Source organism: Meriones unguiculatus, chromosome 2, assembly GCF_030254825.1.
Source record: "Meriones unguiculatus strain TT.TT164.6M chromosome 2, Bangor_MerUng_6.1, whole genome shotgun sequence".
Classification (NCBI taxonomy): domain Eukaryota; kingdom Metazoa; phylum Chordata; class Mammalia; order Rodentia; family Muridae; genus Meriones; species Meriones unguiculatus.
This window is the reverse complement of record NC_083350.1, coordinates 115683517-115704079: the sequence shown is the minus strand read 5'-3', so window position 1 is coordinate 115704079 and position 20563 is coordinate 115683517. Positions and strand designations below refer to the sequence as shown.

At 38.4% G+C, this 20563-nt stretch overlaps 1 protein-coding gene across 8 annotated transcripts in view; it reads right to left on the bottom strand.

The window, feature by feature from the left end:
- Lin7a (lin-7 homolog A, crumbs cell polarity complex component) overlaps window positions 1–20563 on the bottom strand; it is a 147291-nt gene that overhangs the window by 11312 nt on the left and 115416 nt on the right. For all 8 annotated transcript variants that reach the window (XM_060378012.1, XM_060378013.1, XM_060378018.1 and 5 more), the window contains one exon: window positions 1948–2157. In XM_060378012.1, coding sequence (XP_060233995.1) covers window positions 1948–2157 — 210 coding nt within the window. The remainder of the gene's footprint in view (window positions 1–1947; window positions 2158–20563) is intronic.

Below are 20563 nucleotides of genomic sequence, written 5' to 3'. Positions count from 1 at the left end.
GAAGCCAAATTATCTTTATGGCACATAATTCAAATCATGCACCATTTTTGCTTTAAAAATCTCCATTGTCTCTCATTGCAATAAACTCTTAATTTCTCCTAGGGGTTTGCTAGTCTCTTTGTAATAAGTCCTTACAAGTCCTTTTTGATCTCAGAGTCCACAGATGTCGTCATTGTTCCCAGCTATCTAGATCCTCTTTCTGTTTCGAAGATATCAAGTAGCTCAAACACTAGCACAATGGTCATTTCCTCTTATCTGCTTGGAGGATGCTCCGTGGCATTCAGTTTCATCTCAGATGTTATCTTCTTAGAGGTGTCTTCACTGAAAACCATATCTAAAGTAACCATCTAGCTAGTCTCCATTCAAACAGACTTGTTTTAAGTTTTCAACATCCACAAGGATGTTGACTTATCTTCTTGCTTGCTTATTAACTATCCCCTCCTATCATAACGTATTTCATGAAGAGAAGGTATCTGTTCACGTTACCTCTGGAGCTCACTGAACAATGCCTGGCTATAGCTGTGGAAAAAGACATCTAATGTTTGATCAATATACTTTTGAGGATAGAATGTAATTTTAAAAAAATATATAATGTATATCTATCTATCTATCTATCTATCTATCTATCTATCTATCTATCTATCTATCTGTCTATCTATCTTTACCGGTCTGTCTATCTATTTTTATCTGTTATTTTGTGTGTGTGTCTCTAATGGTCGTGTGTACTTGTGTGTGATGTACTCTCAGAAGCCAGGAGAGGGTATCGTAACCCCTGGAGTGTGAATTACTGGTGCTTGTGAGCTCTCCGATGTGTGTGTTGAGAACCAAAACCTGATGCAGCAAATGCAGCAAGTGCTCTTAGCTACTGAGCCATCTCTTCCAATCCAAAATATACCTAAAAAACAAAGACACTTGGTGTGTCACTTTTCTTTTTTCACAAGTGTCATTAAAAAAAAAAAAAAAAAAGGCATGCCTTACGTCACAATCAACACTTCTGTTAAGCAAACAAGAAGCCCGTATGGAAAAACTGAAAATCATCCTCACCTGTTGCCACTTTGCCAAAGACATTTGAATGTCCTTTTCAAGCCCTGTTTAAAGATGTCATGGTACACAAATGCCTATATGATAGAATTGACCTTCACCAATGAAAACGTGTAAAAATAACTTCAGAGCATCTGATAATGGCAAATAAAGGACCCTGACTCCAAGCCACGTTTTAATGGTGGCTGATGACAGCTTCAGAGGGCTCATCCCAGAGATGTGGCTTTAATGATCATTTTCCTTAAAGGCTCTTCAGGAGCTGAGGGGTGTGTGATGTGGGTGTCACTGACGCTTAGTATACACTACAAAGGTGGTTGCTAGTAACACATTTGTCTTCAATTTTCTTGGAAATATATGCAAAACATGATTTATCACTCCTTGTTGTGAAGTGGAATTTGGAAGAAGGTTGGAGAGTCAGATATAATTCATACCCTTCAGTCTCTCACATGGTGTTAACTGTCATTTTTGTTACTTCATTCTTCATGTGGAACACATTTCCTAATACATTGTATCTTTCTAATCTAAAGTACATGTAGCCAGAAATAGCACTATACAGTTGTGCAGTTTGTATATTGTGTAAAAGCTACTAGCCAAGGGCATGGATGGGTCCTAGAATCAACTGGCAACCATATATAGATCTAGGTTGGCAAAAACGAATGCATTCTCCTAGCTTATAAAAAGGCGTCCTGGAGTCAGTAGTTACTCCTGCCATAGCATTATATTTTTACAAAATATCTTACATATGCTCAGAAATAGAACAACCTGTTCATATTTTTGAACACCATAGTCTTTCATTTGATTAATTTTCCTGGGAGTGTTTATTACTTTCCTGCAGATTTTATTTCGGCAAAGGAGACACCTTTACGGGGTAGGAGGCTTGCCCATGGGGAGGAATGTGAGTCTTACCTATGACATGTGGTTTTGCTGTGGTGGCTGCTGCTGCTGCTGTTGAATGAGCAGTTGCTGCTGCTGCCGACGTCGAGCCGTCCGCAGCTTTTCAAATCGAGCCTCCATCTCCTCCAGGACTTTTGGGGTATATCTGACCACCAGCTTCACACTGTCCTTAGCAGCCTTGAGAAGCTCTACAGCCTTCTCATGGTGCTCCCCTTCCACACTCTGAAAATACAAGGAGAGAGCTCATTTGTTTCCTTCAGGGACTAATCCAAAGTTACTGTGCTAAGTGAAAACACACACTTTGAGGCAGGTATAATACAGCTCTTCTCTGTAAATCCAGGTGCTCACAAGGCAGAGGCTGGAGTGGGTATGCTGAGAGTTCAAAGGAAGACTGGGCTTCACTGTAAGCTTCAGGTCAGCCTGGCTTACAATTTGAAAACCCTATTTTTAAACAAACAAAACAAAACAAAACAACAACAAACCACAAGGCTAGTTTTGTATCTCAATTTGTAGGGTGCTTGGCTAACATGCAGGATGCCATGGGTTCCATCCTCAGTATCACAATCATAGTTGGTGGTACTTGATAATCTGGAGGCAGGGACATCAGAAGCTCATGTCGTAAATATGGCTATATATATAGCGAATTGAAGATCAGCCTACAGTACAGGAGATTGTATCTCAAACAAAACAAAGATGATACCAACACCAGAAACGCTCTTTAACAAAAAAAAAAAAAAAAAAAAAAAACACCCTATAAAACTACAGAAGTGAACCCAAAACTCTGCAACTTCTAGAAGACATGGCAAATAAGAGAATATGATCATCATTATTTTTTATGTTTATAACTAAACTACAAGTTGATTAAGCTGTATTAGGATACAGGGTCAATTATATATATGGCTTGAGTCAGGAGGGCTAAAGATAGAAAAGACTTACTAATAAGTCAAATACTAAAAATGGAATTTCTATATACATTAGAAGTGGTTGATGAAAGGGAACAGAACAGGAGTCTATGTAGACTTTTTCTGAAAGACTCCACCCAGCACAAGATTGAAGCAGATGCTGAGACTCACAGCCAAAATTTGGGCAGAATGCAGGAAGTCTTATGGAAGAGTGTATGTGTGGGGGATAGAGGGACAAGGAGGGGACAGGAACTCCACAAGGAGACCAACAAAGCCAACAAATTTGGGTCCCGGGGGCCTGCAGAGACTGATGCACCAAGCAAAGACCATGGTTAGAGATAACCTAGAACCCCTGCTCAGATGTAGCCTATAACAATCAGTCTCCATGTGGGTTCCCTAGTAAGGGGAGCAGGGGCTGTCTCTGTCATAGATTCTGTTACCTGCTCTTTGCTCTTTGATCACTTCCCACTCACAGGGGGCCTTACCAGCCCAACAGAGGAAGAGGATGTAGGGAGTCCTGATGATATTTGATAGGCTGGGGTCAGATGGTAGGGGAGGAGGGCTCCCCATTTCTGAGGACTAGGGGAGGAGGAGGGGGGCTAGCGGGAAGGAGGGTAGGACCAGGAGGAAAAATAAATTTAAATTAAAAAACCATGGAATTTCTAAATTTAACCTGGGATGTATGTGTTGATTTTTTTTTTGAAAAAGAAAAGTTAAAAACTGCAATAAAGGGAGGCTTTTCTTCCAGAGAATAACCCTCATTAAGCTTCTACAGTAATTCAAATACTTGAATTTAATTTAAATACAAGGAAAAGATTATTAGATAATAATGCTGAAACAAATAAGTAATAAAAACTAATTAATACCCCATTCTCATACTCTAAATTTAATGTCTTCATTCAAAAGCTTAATAGTTTGAATTTCAAAGGGCCTAGTGGGATGTTTATCATTTTGCAATGGAAAAGGGATTTATAAATGAAAGTCAGAATCTCAAAACCAGATTTTAACAGTTTAAGTTTTTTTTTTTTTTTATATATTTCTAACACTATATAAGGAAGGTAATAAAGTAGGGGAATGTTGGCAATGTGCAGTGAATTTATCAAGTCTTTCACAGGGTGCTCTCTTAAAAGTCCATAAGCAGAGTGGGCCACTAATATATATGTTTAGATTACAAAATACAAATGTCCCTAAACTACTGGGAAAGGAAATGATCCATCTTCCACATAATCAAACAAATATAGATCAACATCACATATTTTAAAAGTCAAAAATGGTAATTTTACATATGGTATATGGACAAGAATGTGAGGCAATGGACACTGGTCAGTTAAATGAACTATTTTTTTTTTTCCTGGAGGGTGCTCTCACTAGCGTATTATGAATATTTTTACTAAGCATAATAGATACGTACCTATATATACGACACAGAAAAAGAATACAAGTAAATTGATTATAGTGTGAGTGTTTGGGATTCAAATCTGTCTTTTGAACAACGCAGCATGGACAGTGATTGGGGGAAACTACGATTATTTCTAGTGAACCAAGAGCTGCTGAGGACAGCCCTGTAGAGATTCTCATGGCTGGAAAAAGAGAGCTAGATGTACAAGAGAAGAACGCTGCAGTCAGATGTTACGGGACTCTCTAAAGGACACAGCCTGCCACCCCTCTTAGCTGACACTGGAGGCATAGACAGAATGACCCCATTTTACAGGATTTCAATGCAAAGGCTTTCTGCCTGGTTATTTGAATTAAGTGCAGAGGAAAACAAATGACAGGAGATATAGATAGAGCCTGGTGGAGGCTTAAAGCTTATCATAACATCCAAGAGTGGTGAACACAAGGCTACCCTTGGTGGGTTGAGATTTCTTTTCATACCACAAACATAGCAAGAACTCAAGGAATGAAACTGTTAGATCTCAAGAGAATTTCAATTAATCTTGAGATTTATAATGACTAATGCACAGCTACAGAAATCTCAGAGGGTGTTGTTTAATTCAATCCCTTGCCTTCAGTAGCTGCTTGTGGGCTGAGGGAAGAACGTTTGAATTTATCAGTTAGGTCATTTGTCACTGCTGATTGCCAGAACACAGCTTGTCGCTTGTTTCAGTATCAAAATGGCCAAAGTGAGCCAGAAACACAATTTATGTAGCTATGTCGCTAAGTCTGGATTAAATAGAAAGTGGAGACTAAATGGAAATAGTTTACACAGCCTTTGGGTAGAGAGAATTTTTTATCTCTGGCTAAAGCCCAGGAAAGTAAACGTGTTCACTAATACATTCTTGTGGTTATTCACCCAAGCATCGATAGTCACTAATCAGAATGTTATTAAGCATTTATCTTAGTGTGTATAGTCCATACGATTTTCAAGTGAATAAAAGACAAGGGAAAATATTGACCACAGAAACCTTTTTCAGTTTGCTGGTAATTACTTTGCAGTTTGTCCCTAGATAATTTATTACCATGTGGACTGTGGTGTTCAAATAAAAGCTTGATTTGTTTATTCAAACTCTTCTTTATTTTTCAACATTAAAACGTACGTGAGCTTTTGTTATTTGGTTTTACAGAGGTCTCATGTAGCATGGGCTGGAGTAGAGGGTGACTGTTGACTTTGGTCCCCCTTTCTCTACACCCAAGTGGCAGGATCAAAGCTGTGTGCCACCTCACCAGATTTTCCTGTGTACTAACAGTGGTTCACTGACTTCTGAGGCCAGCTGTCAGTCTCTGGAACTTGTTTTTGCATTTTGTGCTATTTGTTTTCATTTAATGAGGTGGAAGATTCCGGGCAAGACCTGGGGCAGCTCATTATTCTCCTTTAGGCACTGTGGTGGTCATTCAGAGGGTCACCAGAAGGCCCAGGAACTAATGCTGGGGCCAGCAGGCAATCATGACAGGGGAGATGGCAGAGAGACACCTGACTTCCATGCTCCATACTCAGGCTTTGGGGACCACTGTTACCTTCTCCATCCCCTGGCTCTGCTACTTCTCAGGAGCACTTTCCAAAGAGCAAATCCTATGCTCTTCAGAGATAGAGACATGGTCTAGATTGTATTCTCTCTCATGGGGTTTCATTCACCAAACAGACCCTTTCCTTTGTCTTCCTGACCAGAATGCAAAGCCAAGGAGGCCTGGGTTCTCTTTTTTTTATGTCTACTACATTAAAAATACTTACAAAGCCTACAAGTTAAACAACTAAATAGTCTAATGGAAATAAAGGTGGACTTTAGAGAGATGAAATAATATAAGCATGTTTACAGTTCATTTGAAACAATCTGCTTTTTTTTTTTTCACCAAATATCTTCAGGTTTGTCTTAAGGATAACTTAGGACACTACACTTCTTCCACTGTCTCTGTCTATAGCGCGCCTTGGAAGACATATACTGTCGCAGCTTACCACGTGTTTATCCCTGGAACCCTTTTCGTTCCTCGGGAAACTTTTAAATAGGAACAGACAGATTGACAACCCCCGCCTTTCTCTTCTTTTCCTTTCTGGAGTTAGAACAAAGAAACGGATTGCCAACCTATAGGAAGGAGTCTACTTTTATAGTTAAAGGAGGTCAGAACGCCAGCTCGGTTAGGGCATGTACATTTGTGTGCACTCATCCCTGGAGGAATCTCATCTTTTCTGCTTTGGACTTTATCTGTTTCTTACTGGACGTATGTCTCATTTCTTGTTAGCTATTTAAAATACGTTTTAAACTGGGTTATATTATAAAATTCTTTTTTTTTCTTCTTGAAAATAAAACTTTCTACACAGAGCTCTTCTAATTCTGATATTTTTTTTCTTTTGACCGTTACCTGACTAATGCTGCAAACTTGTGACAAGAGCTTTCCTCACAGTACAGGGTTATGGTACTTAGGGACATTAAGGAGCCCTAGAAAGGCCTCCAATGTTGAAATGAAATACCTCCTCCATTTAAAAACCAGAATTCTATACTTTTGGTTTCCATCCCCTTGCTTGAGGGGTTTTATTGTAGCTGTTGCCATTTAAAAGAGTTCTTAGAAAAAATTAGTTGTAATATAAGCCTTCCCAGTGGACATCAGGGAAGAGGTTTCATAAATATAAACAATGATGAAGGAGGCATGTCAGCACACTTGGCACTCAAGAATGGTTTGAGCAGGGTGCAGTCCTAAAACAGAGATATACTAAAAAGCAGCTAAATGCACCACAGTTAGGCCTTAAGGGTTGTCAGCATTCACGAAAGGAATTAAGTGTGTTGAGAAGAGTGGACATCAAAGTCCCCAAACCATTTATGTCTGTCTGACTTCAAATGTTTAATACTTATTAAAATCAATATGAAAAATTCAAACAATTTATAACTACTTTTGAAGTACTCAAGTATGGAGCATACATATTACATATTTTATATGTAACACTATAAAGTGCTGGGTTTCCTGTAAGGTAAATGCATAAAGGAATATTTCCATTCAGGAACCTGGAAAAGAAATAAGCTCAATAAATAATCTACCGTACTTTTGTTTTGTTAGCAATCTTCTGCAGTAATAAGTCTCAACAGATACAAAACGATTGACAGGATCCCTTGTATCTTACCAGACCACTATGGTCTGAAACTGGACCTCACAACAACAGAAACAGCAAAAAGCCTACAAACAAATGGAAGCTACACAACTCTCTTCTCAACGATAGCTGGGTCAGGGAAGAAATAAAGAAATTAGAGACTTCCTAGTATTCAACAAAAATGAAGGCACAACTTACCCAAACTTATGGGACACAATGAAAGCAGTGCTAAGAGGAAAGTTCATAGCACTGAGTGCCTTCAGAAAGAAGTTTGAGACATCTCATACAAGCAACCGCACACCTAAAAGCCCTGGGGGTGGGGGGGAAGCAGACACACCCAAGAGGAGTAGACAGCTGGAAATAATAAAACTCAGGGCTGAAATCAATAAGTTAGAAACAAAGAAAACAATTCAAAGAATCAACGAAACCAAGAGCTTGTTCTTTGAGAAGATCAGCAAGATAGACAAACCTTTAGTCAAACTAACTAACAGGCAGAGAAACACTATCCAAATCAACAAAATCAGAAATGAAAAGGGGGACATAACTACAGACACTGAGGGAATTCAAAGAATCATTAAGTCTTACTTCATAAATAAATCTAAGAAAGAGAAAGAAAGAAAGAAAGAAAGAAAGAAAGAAAGAAAGAAAGAAAGAAAGAAAGAAAGAAAGAAAGAAAGAAAGAAAGACCAAATCAGCTGGGACTTGGCTCACAGCATGAAGTTCTGTGTTTCAGGACTCATTACCGATGAGTGCCTTTAAAACAATCCAATCCGACTTTTCTAACTACTCCAGAAATGAGACACATGGCTGGTCTGTTTTTCTCTGCAGTGAAAGGACCGGAACTAACGGTAGCAGAAAGATCTGTCAACCCCCAGCTAACTATGTGAGCTGGCTACTGCTGGCACAGTAGGAAAGACCTGAGGTGGCCCCTGGTTTGAGTTGTTCTCAGCTCTGAAAAGGCTGTGTGTAGTCATGTAGAAACCAATTCCTTCTGCACAAACATGTTTGCTATTATTTTATATTTTTCTCTCTATCGTTTTACAGAAATGTATTACAATTGACAAAACGCCGAATCTTTTATCTAAATGGCATCTACCCTGCTGTCTTTCAAAGGGATAACTGCACATTTGCTGGTGTCAGGAAAGTCCTTGCATGTGGCACAGTGACAGGCTGTTTACCTCCTCCTACCAAACATGACTAATTCTGAAAGTAAAGAAAATGACAGGATGAGATATTTGCAAGAATTATTATAATTCACACCCTTGAAAAGTTTCTGGACAACTGTGGTGGAATTGTGATGTAACTAAAACAATAAGTTGGAAGACTAAATTCTTTTTAAGAGTATGAAACTGCATTGTTGTGATGAAAATAGATCGCTTTATTCTTACAATGGTTTTATTCATTCGTGTTGTTATGTGTATGAATATATATGTATACATGTGTATATTCTAATATGCCTACTTAGTTCAATGCTTGTTTTCTTTCTCTTTAATGTGAATTAGATGCACATCTTACAAGAAGTATATGAGACAGGCCTTGGAAAAGCTAAGAAATTCGTCCTATTTCTGGTAGTAAGAAAAACACACTGACAAAAACTGACACCTAGTTCTTCTGAAAAACTAAGCACTTCCTTGTGAACTGAGTCCAAAACAAAAATAATAAAAAGAAAGTATGTGAATAAGGTTTCCTTTTGTGTGGATGGTGAGGTTTTGGAAGTAGTTCCTAAACCATGGCTGAAGAACTTTGTGAATACAGATGCCTTGGTGATACTATGATATGCTTTGTCAAGAGCCACAGTACATTGACCCAAGCATTTGTGACCATGTATAAAACGTGGATCTAGCTGGCCAGACATTGCCATACAGCTTGTGTTTGTATGCCATGGTCTAAACTGTGGCAAACCCAGAAAAGCCAATGCTCTCTGAGGGGTCTTTCTATGACATTATTTCAGTGTGGCCAGATGTGGAAAATTTGATCATCCTGTGCTTGGCATGGAGCTCTGCTGAGTTCATTTTTAATTAGGACAGGAATATTTTTGAACATATAAAGGATATGTTCAGAAAAAACCTTCTATGATTCTTTGATCCTTCTCTTTTCTCAAATATGCTAATTTCGCTGTTCAAAATGTATTATCTTCTGCTTAAGAAAAGTGGCAAGTGTATGAAAAGTGTCACATTTATTCCTTGGAAACAATATGCTAATGTTCTCTCAGAGCACTTTTCTTCCTGCCTACATGCTAATATCCATCTCCCTGTACTCTGTCAGTTCACAATCATTCTCAGCTACTAGAGTCTCCAAAAGGAGAATCTAGTCTTGTTTATCAATCTCTGTGCCAGCTTCGATTATAGGCCCATTAAGTATTCAGTGAATAAATATATCTATTCATTCCTACGCTGTCTCTCTCTTTCCTTAATCTACCATATATTTATTTAGCAATGTATTATTTATGCATTTATTTACACATCCGTATATGCATTTATAACATCTGTGTATCTGTCTGTTGTCTGTTTGTCTGCCTGTTTGTCTATCATCTATCTATGAGTCTATCTATCTATCTATCTATCTATCTATCTATCTATCTATCTATCTATCTATCTATCTCAGCTATCTACATTCTATTAAACTAAAGAACCAGTATTTCTTGGGTCTAGATTTTAGCTTTTTCATTTATCTTGTCTGTGAACCTAGAGGATCTGCTTCATACCTCTGGGCCTCAATTTACTTATTTGAAAAATGAGTTTAGAACACCTACTACGTAAAATTATCACAAAAATGAGAGAATGTCTAGCTTTTGCCAGGGTCCAACAAATATTAACTCCTTGTTTCTTTGTTATTTCTTTGTCAGTCTTCCTGTATGGATTCTAATGCTTAAGAATAACAGAGAAAAAAAGTAGTTGTACATTTAAATAGCTAGAAGTTTGCTTTATATTTCCTGGAAAGCAAAAGTTTACTACATAAATCAATAGACTGTGGGACTTGTTGGAAATCTGCTTGAAACTACAAAAATCCGCATCTTTACTTACCCTCACATAATTTTGCTGTCTCTTTTTAATAATACAGTGATGTGCTAATTACAAGTGATAATTATTTAAAAAAAAAAGCTCTGTTTTTCTCAGTTTCTTCCTGCTGTCATTCTTAGCTAAGGACAAGAGTACTGTGTAGGAGATTTACTTGATAGGAGCATAGATAATGTGAGAGACCTTGAGAGGAAAATTATCAAATAATTGGACATTAAAAAAGAGCGTGGACTTTAATGGGGGAAAAGTGTGTGTAATTATACGTATTTTTATCCTATGAAAGCAGTTACAAATATAAAAAGTTCTGAATCATGAAGTAGAGAATTCAGTGTATTAGCATTAGGCCCTTGTGACAGAAGACCTAAATTGAACAAGTGCTTCAGGAAAAAAAAATCCTGCCAGAAATAAGAGATTCATAAATCTAACATTTGGTTGATCTCAGCCTGTCTGTCAGATCTGGGGACTAAAATTGGAAATGCATTCAGCTGCTTCATCTCAGCAGTGATGCTTCATAGTAACTGTACCTCAGTAGTGATGCTTCATAGTAACTCTATGGCATCTAAGCAGCAATGATTCATAGTAATTGTACATCAGAAGCAAGACTTCAGAATAACTGAACCTCAGTAGTGATGCTTCATAGTTACTCTATGGCACCGCAGCAGTAATGCTTCATAGTAACTATACCTCAGCAGTAAGGGTTCACAGTAACCACATTTCAGTAGCGATGCTTCATAGTAATTCTATGGCATCTCAGCACTAATGTTACACGGTAAATATGTGTCTGTAGTGAGGCTTTATTGTAACTCTATAGCATCTCAGTAATAATGCTTCATTGTAACTATACCTCAGCAGCAATGCTTCAAAGTAACTGCCCCTCAAATGTGATGTTTCACAGCATCTCAGTGCAGCAGAGTAACTGTGCTGTACTTTAGTAGTGATGCGCTGTAGAAGCTCTAACATGGCCTAGTGGTGATACTTCACAGTAAACCCAATTCCCTTCCATAGCAATGTCTCCTATTAGCTCTAGTACATCACTATAGTGATGCAATGAAAGAACTACTCAACCCCAATGTTCTATCATTCCATACCATGTCCTTTCTGTCCCATCAACCCCCAGAAAAAGTTGTGCATGAGATTTGCTTACCAACCACCTAACATTCTTTTACTTACCACTCCCTGATTATTCACAGTAATGGCTAACCCTTCCAAAATAGAAAAACACTTCTTGATCACCTTCTCTTATTTTTCTAGATTTCCTTGGTTTGTTTTTTTCCTTTTCATTTATTTTTTTTTATTTATTGCAATTTATTCACTTTGTATACCAGTGGTAGCCTCTTCCCCTGGCCCCTCCCAATCCCACCCTTCTTCTCTCTTCCCCCATGCCTCTCTCCCAGTCCACTGATGGTTTCTTGAATTAGAAAACCCCTCTCTACTAAAAGTGTTTCTGTCCCTAGATTAATCCTGTGCTACTGTAGGCTTGTTTGTTTTCTTGTATGGCTTTGCTTGTCATGGGCCTTGCAGGTTTCACTAAGGAACTTGAGATTTCTGGGACAAATTTGCAGCGGTGCTGCACAGTGAATTTGTGCTTCTGAGATCCATTTTGCACCCACCTGTGCTCTCCAGGTGCACACGCCTTAGACACCAGATCCACAGAGGTCTTCATCCTTCTTTATGTTGATAATTAATTCTCTCTCAATGCAATGTATTTTTTATCATGTTTTTCCCCATTCCTCAACTCCTTGCAGGTCTTCTCCATCACCCAACCAACTTTCTCTCTCTCTCTGCATCTCTAACTCCCTCTCTCCTTCCCTAAAAACAAAACAAAACAACAAAAAACAACAAAGGATACCCTCCAAATCCCCCATGGAGTCTGAGGTATACTGATTCCTGAGTCTCCACTCTGGATTTAGGTCTGGATGAGCACTGGGCAGTGTTAGGTTTCAAACCTGGGACAAATGGCTGGGGCCTATTTAATATGTCAAAGTAGACACTGGCCACCAAGCGCATCCCTTAGTCTCTTCCTGTTATAAGGTCCCTCCTGGCTTTTATACATAACCACCCCCAACCTTATGCTGAACTTTCCAGCCCAGGGGCCTGGGCTGCTATTCTCTACATAATTCAGACATCTTGGTTATCTGCCCTTTTGTACCTTTGCCCTTTTGTCTGTTGCACCAGGTCCCTCACTGTCCTCTCTCCTTCACTCTCCTCCTTCTCCTCATATGGTTCAGTATTATGACCACTCTGGACTCTCCCTGATGTGTTTGCCTCTGGCTGTGCTCACATATCTATAATAAACTTTCTCTTCTAACATTCTTAGTAGGGGAGGAGTTGTAGCAATGGCGGTCCTCTATCCACATTCACTCCAAAACTACCTTCCCCTCAATTCTACTATAGCTCAATACTTTCCATGCTATATACTGTACCATACTATAGTTCTAGATTAAAAGCCTACATGCATTTAGAGATAAAAATTTAATGTAATTTCTTAGTAAGATCACAAACACCTAGCAGAGCCTATGTGACAGGACAGAAGGCTAGAAATTAGCTTCAGGATGTTTGGTGTATTGGGAATATATGCCTGATTAACTGTGATCTTTAGAATGTGGCCTTTCCTTGGTCAATCTCAATTACCAGGTTACAGCTGTTCTGGTTTTAGCATTTCAGGATCCAAGGAAGGCTTTAATTCCAGATAAATTGAACTCACTGATCACTCACTAAGACTTGGGAAGATGTTACAGAGTTGGAACAACGCGCAGCACTATCCGGTACATGAGATTAATTCAGTAATTTGAAAAAAATACTTAACAATGCTCATGGAGCTGGACTTTTTAGAGTAGAAGGGAAGGAAATGTATAGGACTGAAGGGTCATTGGACAAAAAAAGACTGCATGAAGGAAAAAGAAGGTTGGACCAAAGGGGAAGGTTGTATGGAAAGAGTAGCTTTGAGAACACTCAAGTCATTTCTGCTGTCATTGGAATTCGGCTAAGACAACAAAGGCAGATATATTAAGGAAATTTTTTTTTTCTGTGTCTTCCCAAGGATGATCCAGACAGATGAGGACTTTTGAATGCTGTGAAGCAATTCTGTATACCAGATACCGTCTGACAATCCCAAGGCCAACTAAAAAGCCCCAGTTTTCAGTCTTCACTGCTGATTTTTATGGTGAGTGGTTTGCCATTGAGATGGGCATGGGCCTACAGCTATAAGGTTCTGTGAGAGATTTCACAACTTAGAAAAGAGAGTTGAGCCTTAAGGACACTGTGGGGGAAAGGTTTCTATCCTAAACAGAACATAGGTCATTTTATATCCTCTCCCAGATGGCAACATCCATTATGTGGCAATGGCATCTAGTATTCATTCAACCAATTTTTTTTTCCTATCTCATTGAGTACATAGTTTTTTTTTAAGGGTATCATAGAAACAACAGATGGCTGTAATATTTCAACTATCCACTTCAAAAGATCCATTTTAATATCTAACTAATTTGGAATCCTAGATACCCAGATAATTAGCATAGAACATAAGGGAGAAACACAGTGTATCTAGGCTCCAGTTCTCTAAGCCTGATGTTGTCAAATATATTTCTAGTGAAGGATATAATGGATGGGCATTTCTGCTGCCATGTAGCATGAATAATAGAATGTTGTAACATCTAATTTAATTGCAGGGATTCAACATTGCAGCTGCCTTCCTGTAGAAGTTAAAATGCAGAGGAGATATCAAGTTTACTGTCCAATATCTCTTGGCTCTACATACAAAGTCTTTCCCAATTAAATGCACAGCCACAGATGATTTTGTGCATTTGTCACCATTGATTTATAATAAAAAATTAAGTTATTTTTAATGTTCTAACTTGCTCAATCTTTTAAAAATTCTTTTCAACTGCCTCCTACCGTAACTGATCATGTATCCAGTCAGGACTCCACACTGTGGAGGTCCCATTAACTCCATCCCAACTCATATCCATTTTTCTACCAGGATTTACCAGTACACATCAGTCTTTCTGCTTTCCCACCTGCTTTAATTATTTCTTTCATCTTTTGGAAATTATAATTCCATCATTTCCCCCTTCCCTTTCCCTCCTCCCATTTACCTCTTCTTCCTCTCTTTCAAATTCATGGTCTGTTTATTAGTTGTTGTTACATACATATGTGTGTGTGTGTGTGTGTGTATGTGCGTTTGTGTGTGTGCCTAAATTCATAGATACAATCTGTTCAGTCTATATTATAATACTTGTATGTTTGTTTTCAGGGTGGACCATATGGAACAGAGTAACCACTTGGTGTGCTCTTCAGACACATCTATGACACTCCACCTGCAATTAAGGCTCAGGTATATTTTGGAAGAGGGAATGGAAAGATTGTAAGAGCCAGAAGAATCAGGGATTTGCTGTGAGATTGTGTCTCCTAGGAAAGTCAGAAGCTACACCCATAAAACTCTTACCAACTCTAGAGCTAGAGTTGAACAAGGACAACAACAATCAAGGAGGCCACAACACAAAGAACTACAGTTTAAATAAGGAACACTGAGAGGAAGAAATATTGTGTTCTTTATTTCTTATGTCCTCCAGACTCAGAACCGAGTCATCTTGTTTTTGCATGCTTTTCTTTAAAATTTATTGGTAAGTAATAACAACATGGCCTGGTAGACACTGTCGCAATGCAGGGGTTTAGCCATATTGCTCATTCCCCCCAAACCAAGTATGGCATACAGTACTCACCTAACATTTGCCTACCTAGTGTAGAGTGTGCTAGTTCTGAGGCTTAAGCCTAATGAATACAGCAATAAATATGGTGCCCCTATCTTTTTTTATTTCTTTATTTTTATTTTTACTAATTATAGCTTATTCACTTTGTATCCCCCCTGTACCTCCTTCTGTCCTGCCCTCCCAATCCCACCCCCTTCCTCTTTCCCACCGGTGCCCCTTCCCCAGTCCACTGATAGGGGAGGTCCTCCTCCCCTTCCCTCTGATCCTAGTCTATCAGGTCTCATCAGGACTGGCTGCATTGTCTTCCTCTGTGGCCTGGTAAGGCTGTTTCCCCTTCAGATCGAAGTGATCAAAGAGTAGGCCAATCAGTTCATGTCAGAGACAGCCCCTGTTCCCATTACTGTGGAACCCACTTGGACACTGAACTACCTCTGTGCAGGGGTTCCAAGCCATCTCCATGAGTGGTCCTTGCCTGGAGTATCAGTCTCAGAAAAGACCCCTGTGCCCAGACTGTTTGGATCTGTTGCTGTCCTTGTGGAGCTCCTGTCCTCTCCAAGGCTTACTATCTCCCTCTTCTTTCATAAGACTCCCTGCACTCTGCCCAAAGTTTGGCTATGAGTCTCAGCATCTGCCTTGATATGCTACAGGGTAGAGCCTTTCAGAGGCCCTCTGTGGTAAGCTCCTGTCCTGTTCCCTGTTTTCTCCCTCCTCTGATGTCCATCCTCTTTGCCTTTCTGAATGGGGATTGAACATCTTAGCCAGAGTCCTCCTTCTTGCTTAGCTTCTTTAGGTGTACAGATTTTAATATGCTTATTCTATATTATATGTCTAATATACAATTGTAAGTGAGTATATACCTTGTGTGTCTTTCTGCTTCTGGGATATCTCACTCAGTATGATTTTTTTCCAGTTCCCACCAATTACCTGCAAATTTCACGATTTCCTTGTTTTTATTGCTGAGTAATATTCCATTGTGTAGATGTACCACAATTTCTGTATTCATTCCTCAACTGAGTTGGTGCCCCTATCTTAAACTAGCACTCACTTCTAGAAATGAGCTTAAAATGTCTAAAGAATACGGTACCTTCCGTAAAGAGTCGGGTCCAATTCTATTTACTAATATTAATCTTCCTTACAAATATAACATCATATTCATTTTACCATAGATTTTAAGATTTCATAATCTTTCAGTTTTACTTGTTAAGCCCACATTTCCTTATTTCAGTAAATCCCTACCCATTGTTCAAATTAATTTTTTTTTGTTCAACTTAAAGCACTGTAGTTAATGAAAACAAATAAGCAAAGAAAAAGCAATTGAGTAATAAAGTAAATATTCAGCAACTGAGGAGGGGGTGTATCAATTATAAAATTCACATATCACAGAATATTATAAAACAGTTAAGGAAAAAGATTTACCTACTGACAGGCAAGCTCTCTAAGCCATATTTCTAATCAAGGAATTCAATCAAAGAATTATAAATATGCAAGAAATTATCCATTAAAATCTTAATAATATTATTATCAACATACATTGGATATTTATGATTAGGCATTTTTCAAAGAGTCGTAAGTCCATTTTCTAAATAAAGAAACTGAGACTGTGTTAGGGTTAAAAAAAATTCCTAGGGCCACCTAGAATTTTTGATGAATCACAAGTCTGTTGCAAGAGCTTGACCTTTCAGTCACTGTTAGAAGTCTACTTTTTATATTAAAAAAAAAAGAAGAAGAAACGAAAAAAGAGAAACTATTATAAGTGCATGTGTGTATGTTTCGGTATGTGTGTATATTTCAATGCAAAAAAATGTTTGAATAAATATTCATCATGAAAATATTTCCTTGGGAGAGGAGGAATTGAATGGAATAAGAGAACAGAGAAAATAGTAAAGAGCTTCGTTTTTGTCTGATTTTGGTCATTGTGTGTGTGCTAAGAAAAATTACCTGGTGGGAAAATCTATAACACCCTGCAACAAACCAAAGAAGGCAGAAAAACAATAATAATGTTGCTTAAATAATGTTTTAAGGCATTGTCTTGAATTAATTTGAGCAAAAAGAAAAGCATTACAACTGTATAAGTGCCTAGGCAATTACTTGAAAGGATTTTAGCTGAGTTACATCAGTGATCCTGGGTTCAGAAGTGTGGTCTGTGGGATGTTTCAATGCATTCTGTGATGCACTGACCCACTGAACAGTCACAACCAGGTCTATTTCCTCCTGTATTGCTCATACACTAAAATGTGAGCACTTTTCTTTTTCTCCACTTCCTCTCAGTGCTTTACTACTAATATTATTATTTTTTGTTGTTGCCTGTGAGTCAGTTACATGCCTGGCAAATAATTCATAGTTGTGTCTTTTGGCTATCGATTCATATTTTTAGGGAATAGTGTTTGACTGAGAAACGGTGAGTAAGGATTGCAAAAATACTTCCTGCTTAATTTTTGCTTTTCGTTTAATGGCTCACAAGATGAAAAACTGTAGTGCTTTCAGTCTTGATGGATGCAAGACTGCATATGGAGTCACAAATCAATAGACTTAGAAAGTTTCTGAAAGTGAAATGAATCAGCCTTGATTTTTTTTCATATAAGTAATATCGATCCTTTCTTCTTCCCCACTCCCAAAAAGCATTCTGTTGTAACAAAGAAATACTATTATTTCTTTTCTCCATGACAGATTCATACTGAGACCTGTTTCTTCTCTTAGCATCAAATTATTTCTCAGCATGTTTCCTTGCCTCCAGTCTGCCCCTTTCAAAGCCACCCTGTCATCTCAGGAATGACTCAAAAATTCAAATTTGATTGTATTTCTGCTTTAAATCTCTCTGGGTTCTTAGGTTGCTGGGGCCAAAATCTTCAGCCTAGTGTAAACCACCATTCTTGATGTATTTTGTACACTCAATTGCTAATCCTCAAGACTCCAAACCAGTGGTTCTCAACTTTCCTAATCCTGGGACCCTTAAATACAGTTCTTCATGTTGTGGTGACTCAACCCTAAAATTATTTTTGCTGCTACTTTGGAAGTGTAATTTTGCTACTGTTATCAATGGGAATGCAAATATCTGTGTTTTCAGAGGGTCTTAGGCAACTCCTGTGAAAGGGGCAATTGTCCCCCCAAGGGAGTGACCCACAGGTTGCACATACAGGTAACATTAACTGGAGTAAGTAGATTATATATGTTTTCTATCATCTATCTGTCTGTCTGTCTATCTATCAATCCAATTATCTATCTACATATCTATTATCTGTTTATCTGTCATCTGTCTACCTATCTATTACCTACCTGTTACCTATCTCAGTCGTAACTGTTAAAAAAAGAGGCTGTAAAGTTGTATGAATGGACAGAAGAGGAATTCTGGTGGAAGGGAGGGGTGAATACGATCAAAATACATTGCACTCATCTATGAAATTCTCAAAAAAAAATCCTTATTGACAACTTTTGTTGAGAGTCATTGGTTATAGCTAGCATGTTCTACTACTTTATTTTACTTAAAATAAAGAGTAAAGAATAGAAGGTATTTAAAACAAATATCAGTGTAATTATGAATGGTTGTATTCATAGAATGTCTGTCTGGCATGCTTAAACCTCTGAGTTCAATCCCTATCATCATGTAAGACTGAGAGTGACAGTATGTGCCATCCATATTTCTCGGATTTGTGAGGTGTAATCAGGAGGATCAGAAGTTCGCAGATAGCCTGGGTCTACACTAAGCAAATAGTTACTTAGCTAAGTAGTTAATTGATGGTAGCAACTCACCATTAACTAACTCCATAGATTCTGTCTTTGATCTGACTTCATGTCAGATTCACTGGCTCCATTCTCACCTCTGAAGCATACTAGCACTCTTTCATCATAGAAATCTTGCTGGGTGTTGTCTGGTGGTAGGTTATTCTTGTTGGCACACTCATATAACTTTCTTTACACATTTTGGATCTGCTCTTGTAATACTGCCTTTGCACCAAAGCTGTTCTGCCATGTCACAGAAGGTTCTCTCTCTCTCTCTCTCTCTCTCTCTCTCTCTCTCTCTCTCTCTTTCTTTCTCTAGCACACCTATTGTGCCTATATTGCACTCATTTCTTTATTTTCTCTTGGGACTTGTGATAACCTAACATTTTTTATATATATTCAATTACCAGTTATTGCTTATAATTTCTCCCCTATAATACAGTGTAAAGACATTTTCCTTTCTCTTCTTCACTAAGGAACTTAGATGCCAACCAAGTATCAAAACACAGATTCTCAAAAAACAAAAAAACTTTGTTGAATGAATGAATGATGGATAAATATTGAAGCCTTCCCATGGAAATTTAGGGCACAACCATGTGTGGCCACACCTGAGCTTTATACAGTACTGATGCAGTTTGCTGACCAATGGCCTTAGCTAACATTTTCCAAGCTAAGGAATTGACAGAACAAATGAGCAGATAATCTGTTAGGCAGATGAATGTACTTGCTTCTAGGGAGAGAAATAAATCAGAGATAATGAGGTTTCTTGCTGAAGGTATGACATTCCTATAAATAACTGAAAAGGCATAAGAAAGAAATTGTATGGCTACATATGAGTCATTTTACTCATAGAATGATTCAACTCCCCACCCCCCATGGGAGAAGCAGCCTTGCTAGGCCACAGAGAAGGATGTTGCAGCCAGTCCTGGTGAGACCTGAGAAGCTAAGGTCAGATGGAAGAGGAAGAGGACCTCCCCTATCAGTGGACTTAGAGAGGGACAGAGAGGAGATGAGGGAGGAAGAGTGGGATTGGAGAGGGAGGGGGCTATAGGTGGGATACAAAGTAAATAAACTGTAATTAATATAAAAAATAAAAATTTAATAAAAATGATTTAACTCAAAATTTTCACATGACTATTTTTTTTAATTTTTTAGTTTTTTTAGATAAAGAGAGAATTCTAGGGAGGCTTGCTGGGTAAGAGTGCTTGCTGGGCAAGCAGGATGACCTTAGCTCACATCTCTAGCACCCATGGTAAAAGCTGGCATGATTGCATGCACCTGTAAGTACAGTGTCAGGCTTGGTGGCCAGACAGCCTGTCTCTAAAGCACTGAGTTCTGGGTCCAGCGACTAGGGAAGAAAGTGATGGAGGGAGATACCCATTTGTTTCTCGTGTTTCCATATGCACTTAGGCATGGATGCACACACACCACACGGAACACAAAAATACATATACACACAGAACACACACAATAAAGGTGTGTGCCACCACATTAAAGTCATGGTTGTGCACGACTTTAATCCCAGCACTCAGGAGGCAGAGGCAGGTGGATCTCTGTGAGTTCAAGGCCAGACCCGTCTATAAAGGGAGTCTTTAGACAGTAAGGACTACACAGAGAAACTCTGTCTCAAAAATCAAACAAGCAAACAAAAGAAAACAGAAGCCAATCATAACAAAATTGATTTGATGGCTTTGTGCAATACGCCAAATATGTACAAAATTATATCCAACACAACTGAAAAAATATATTTTAAATACTGATGGTGTA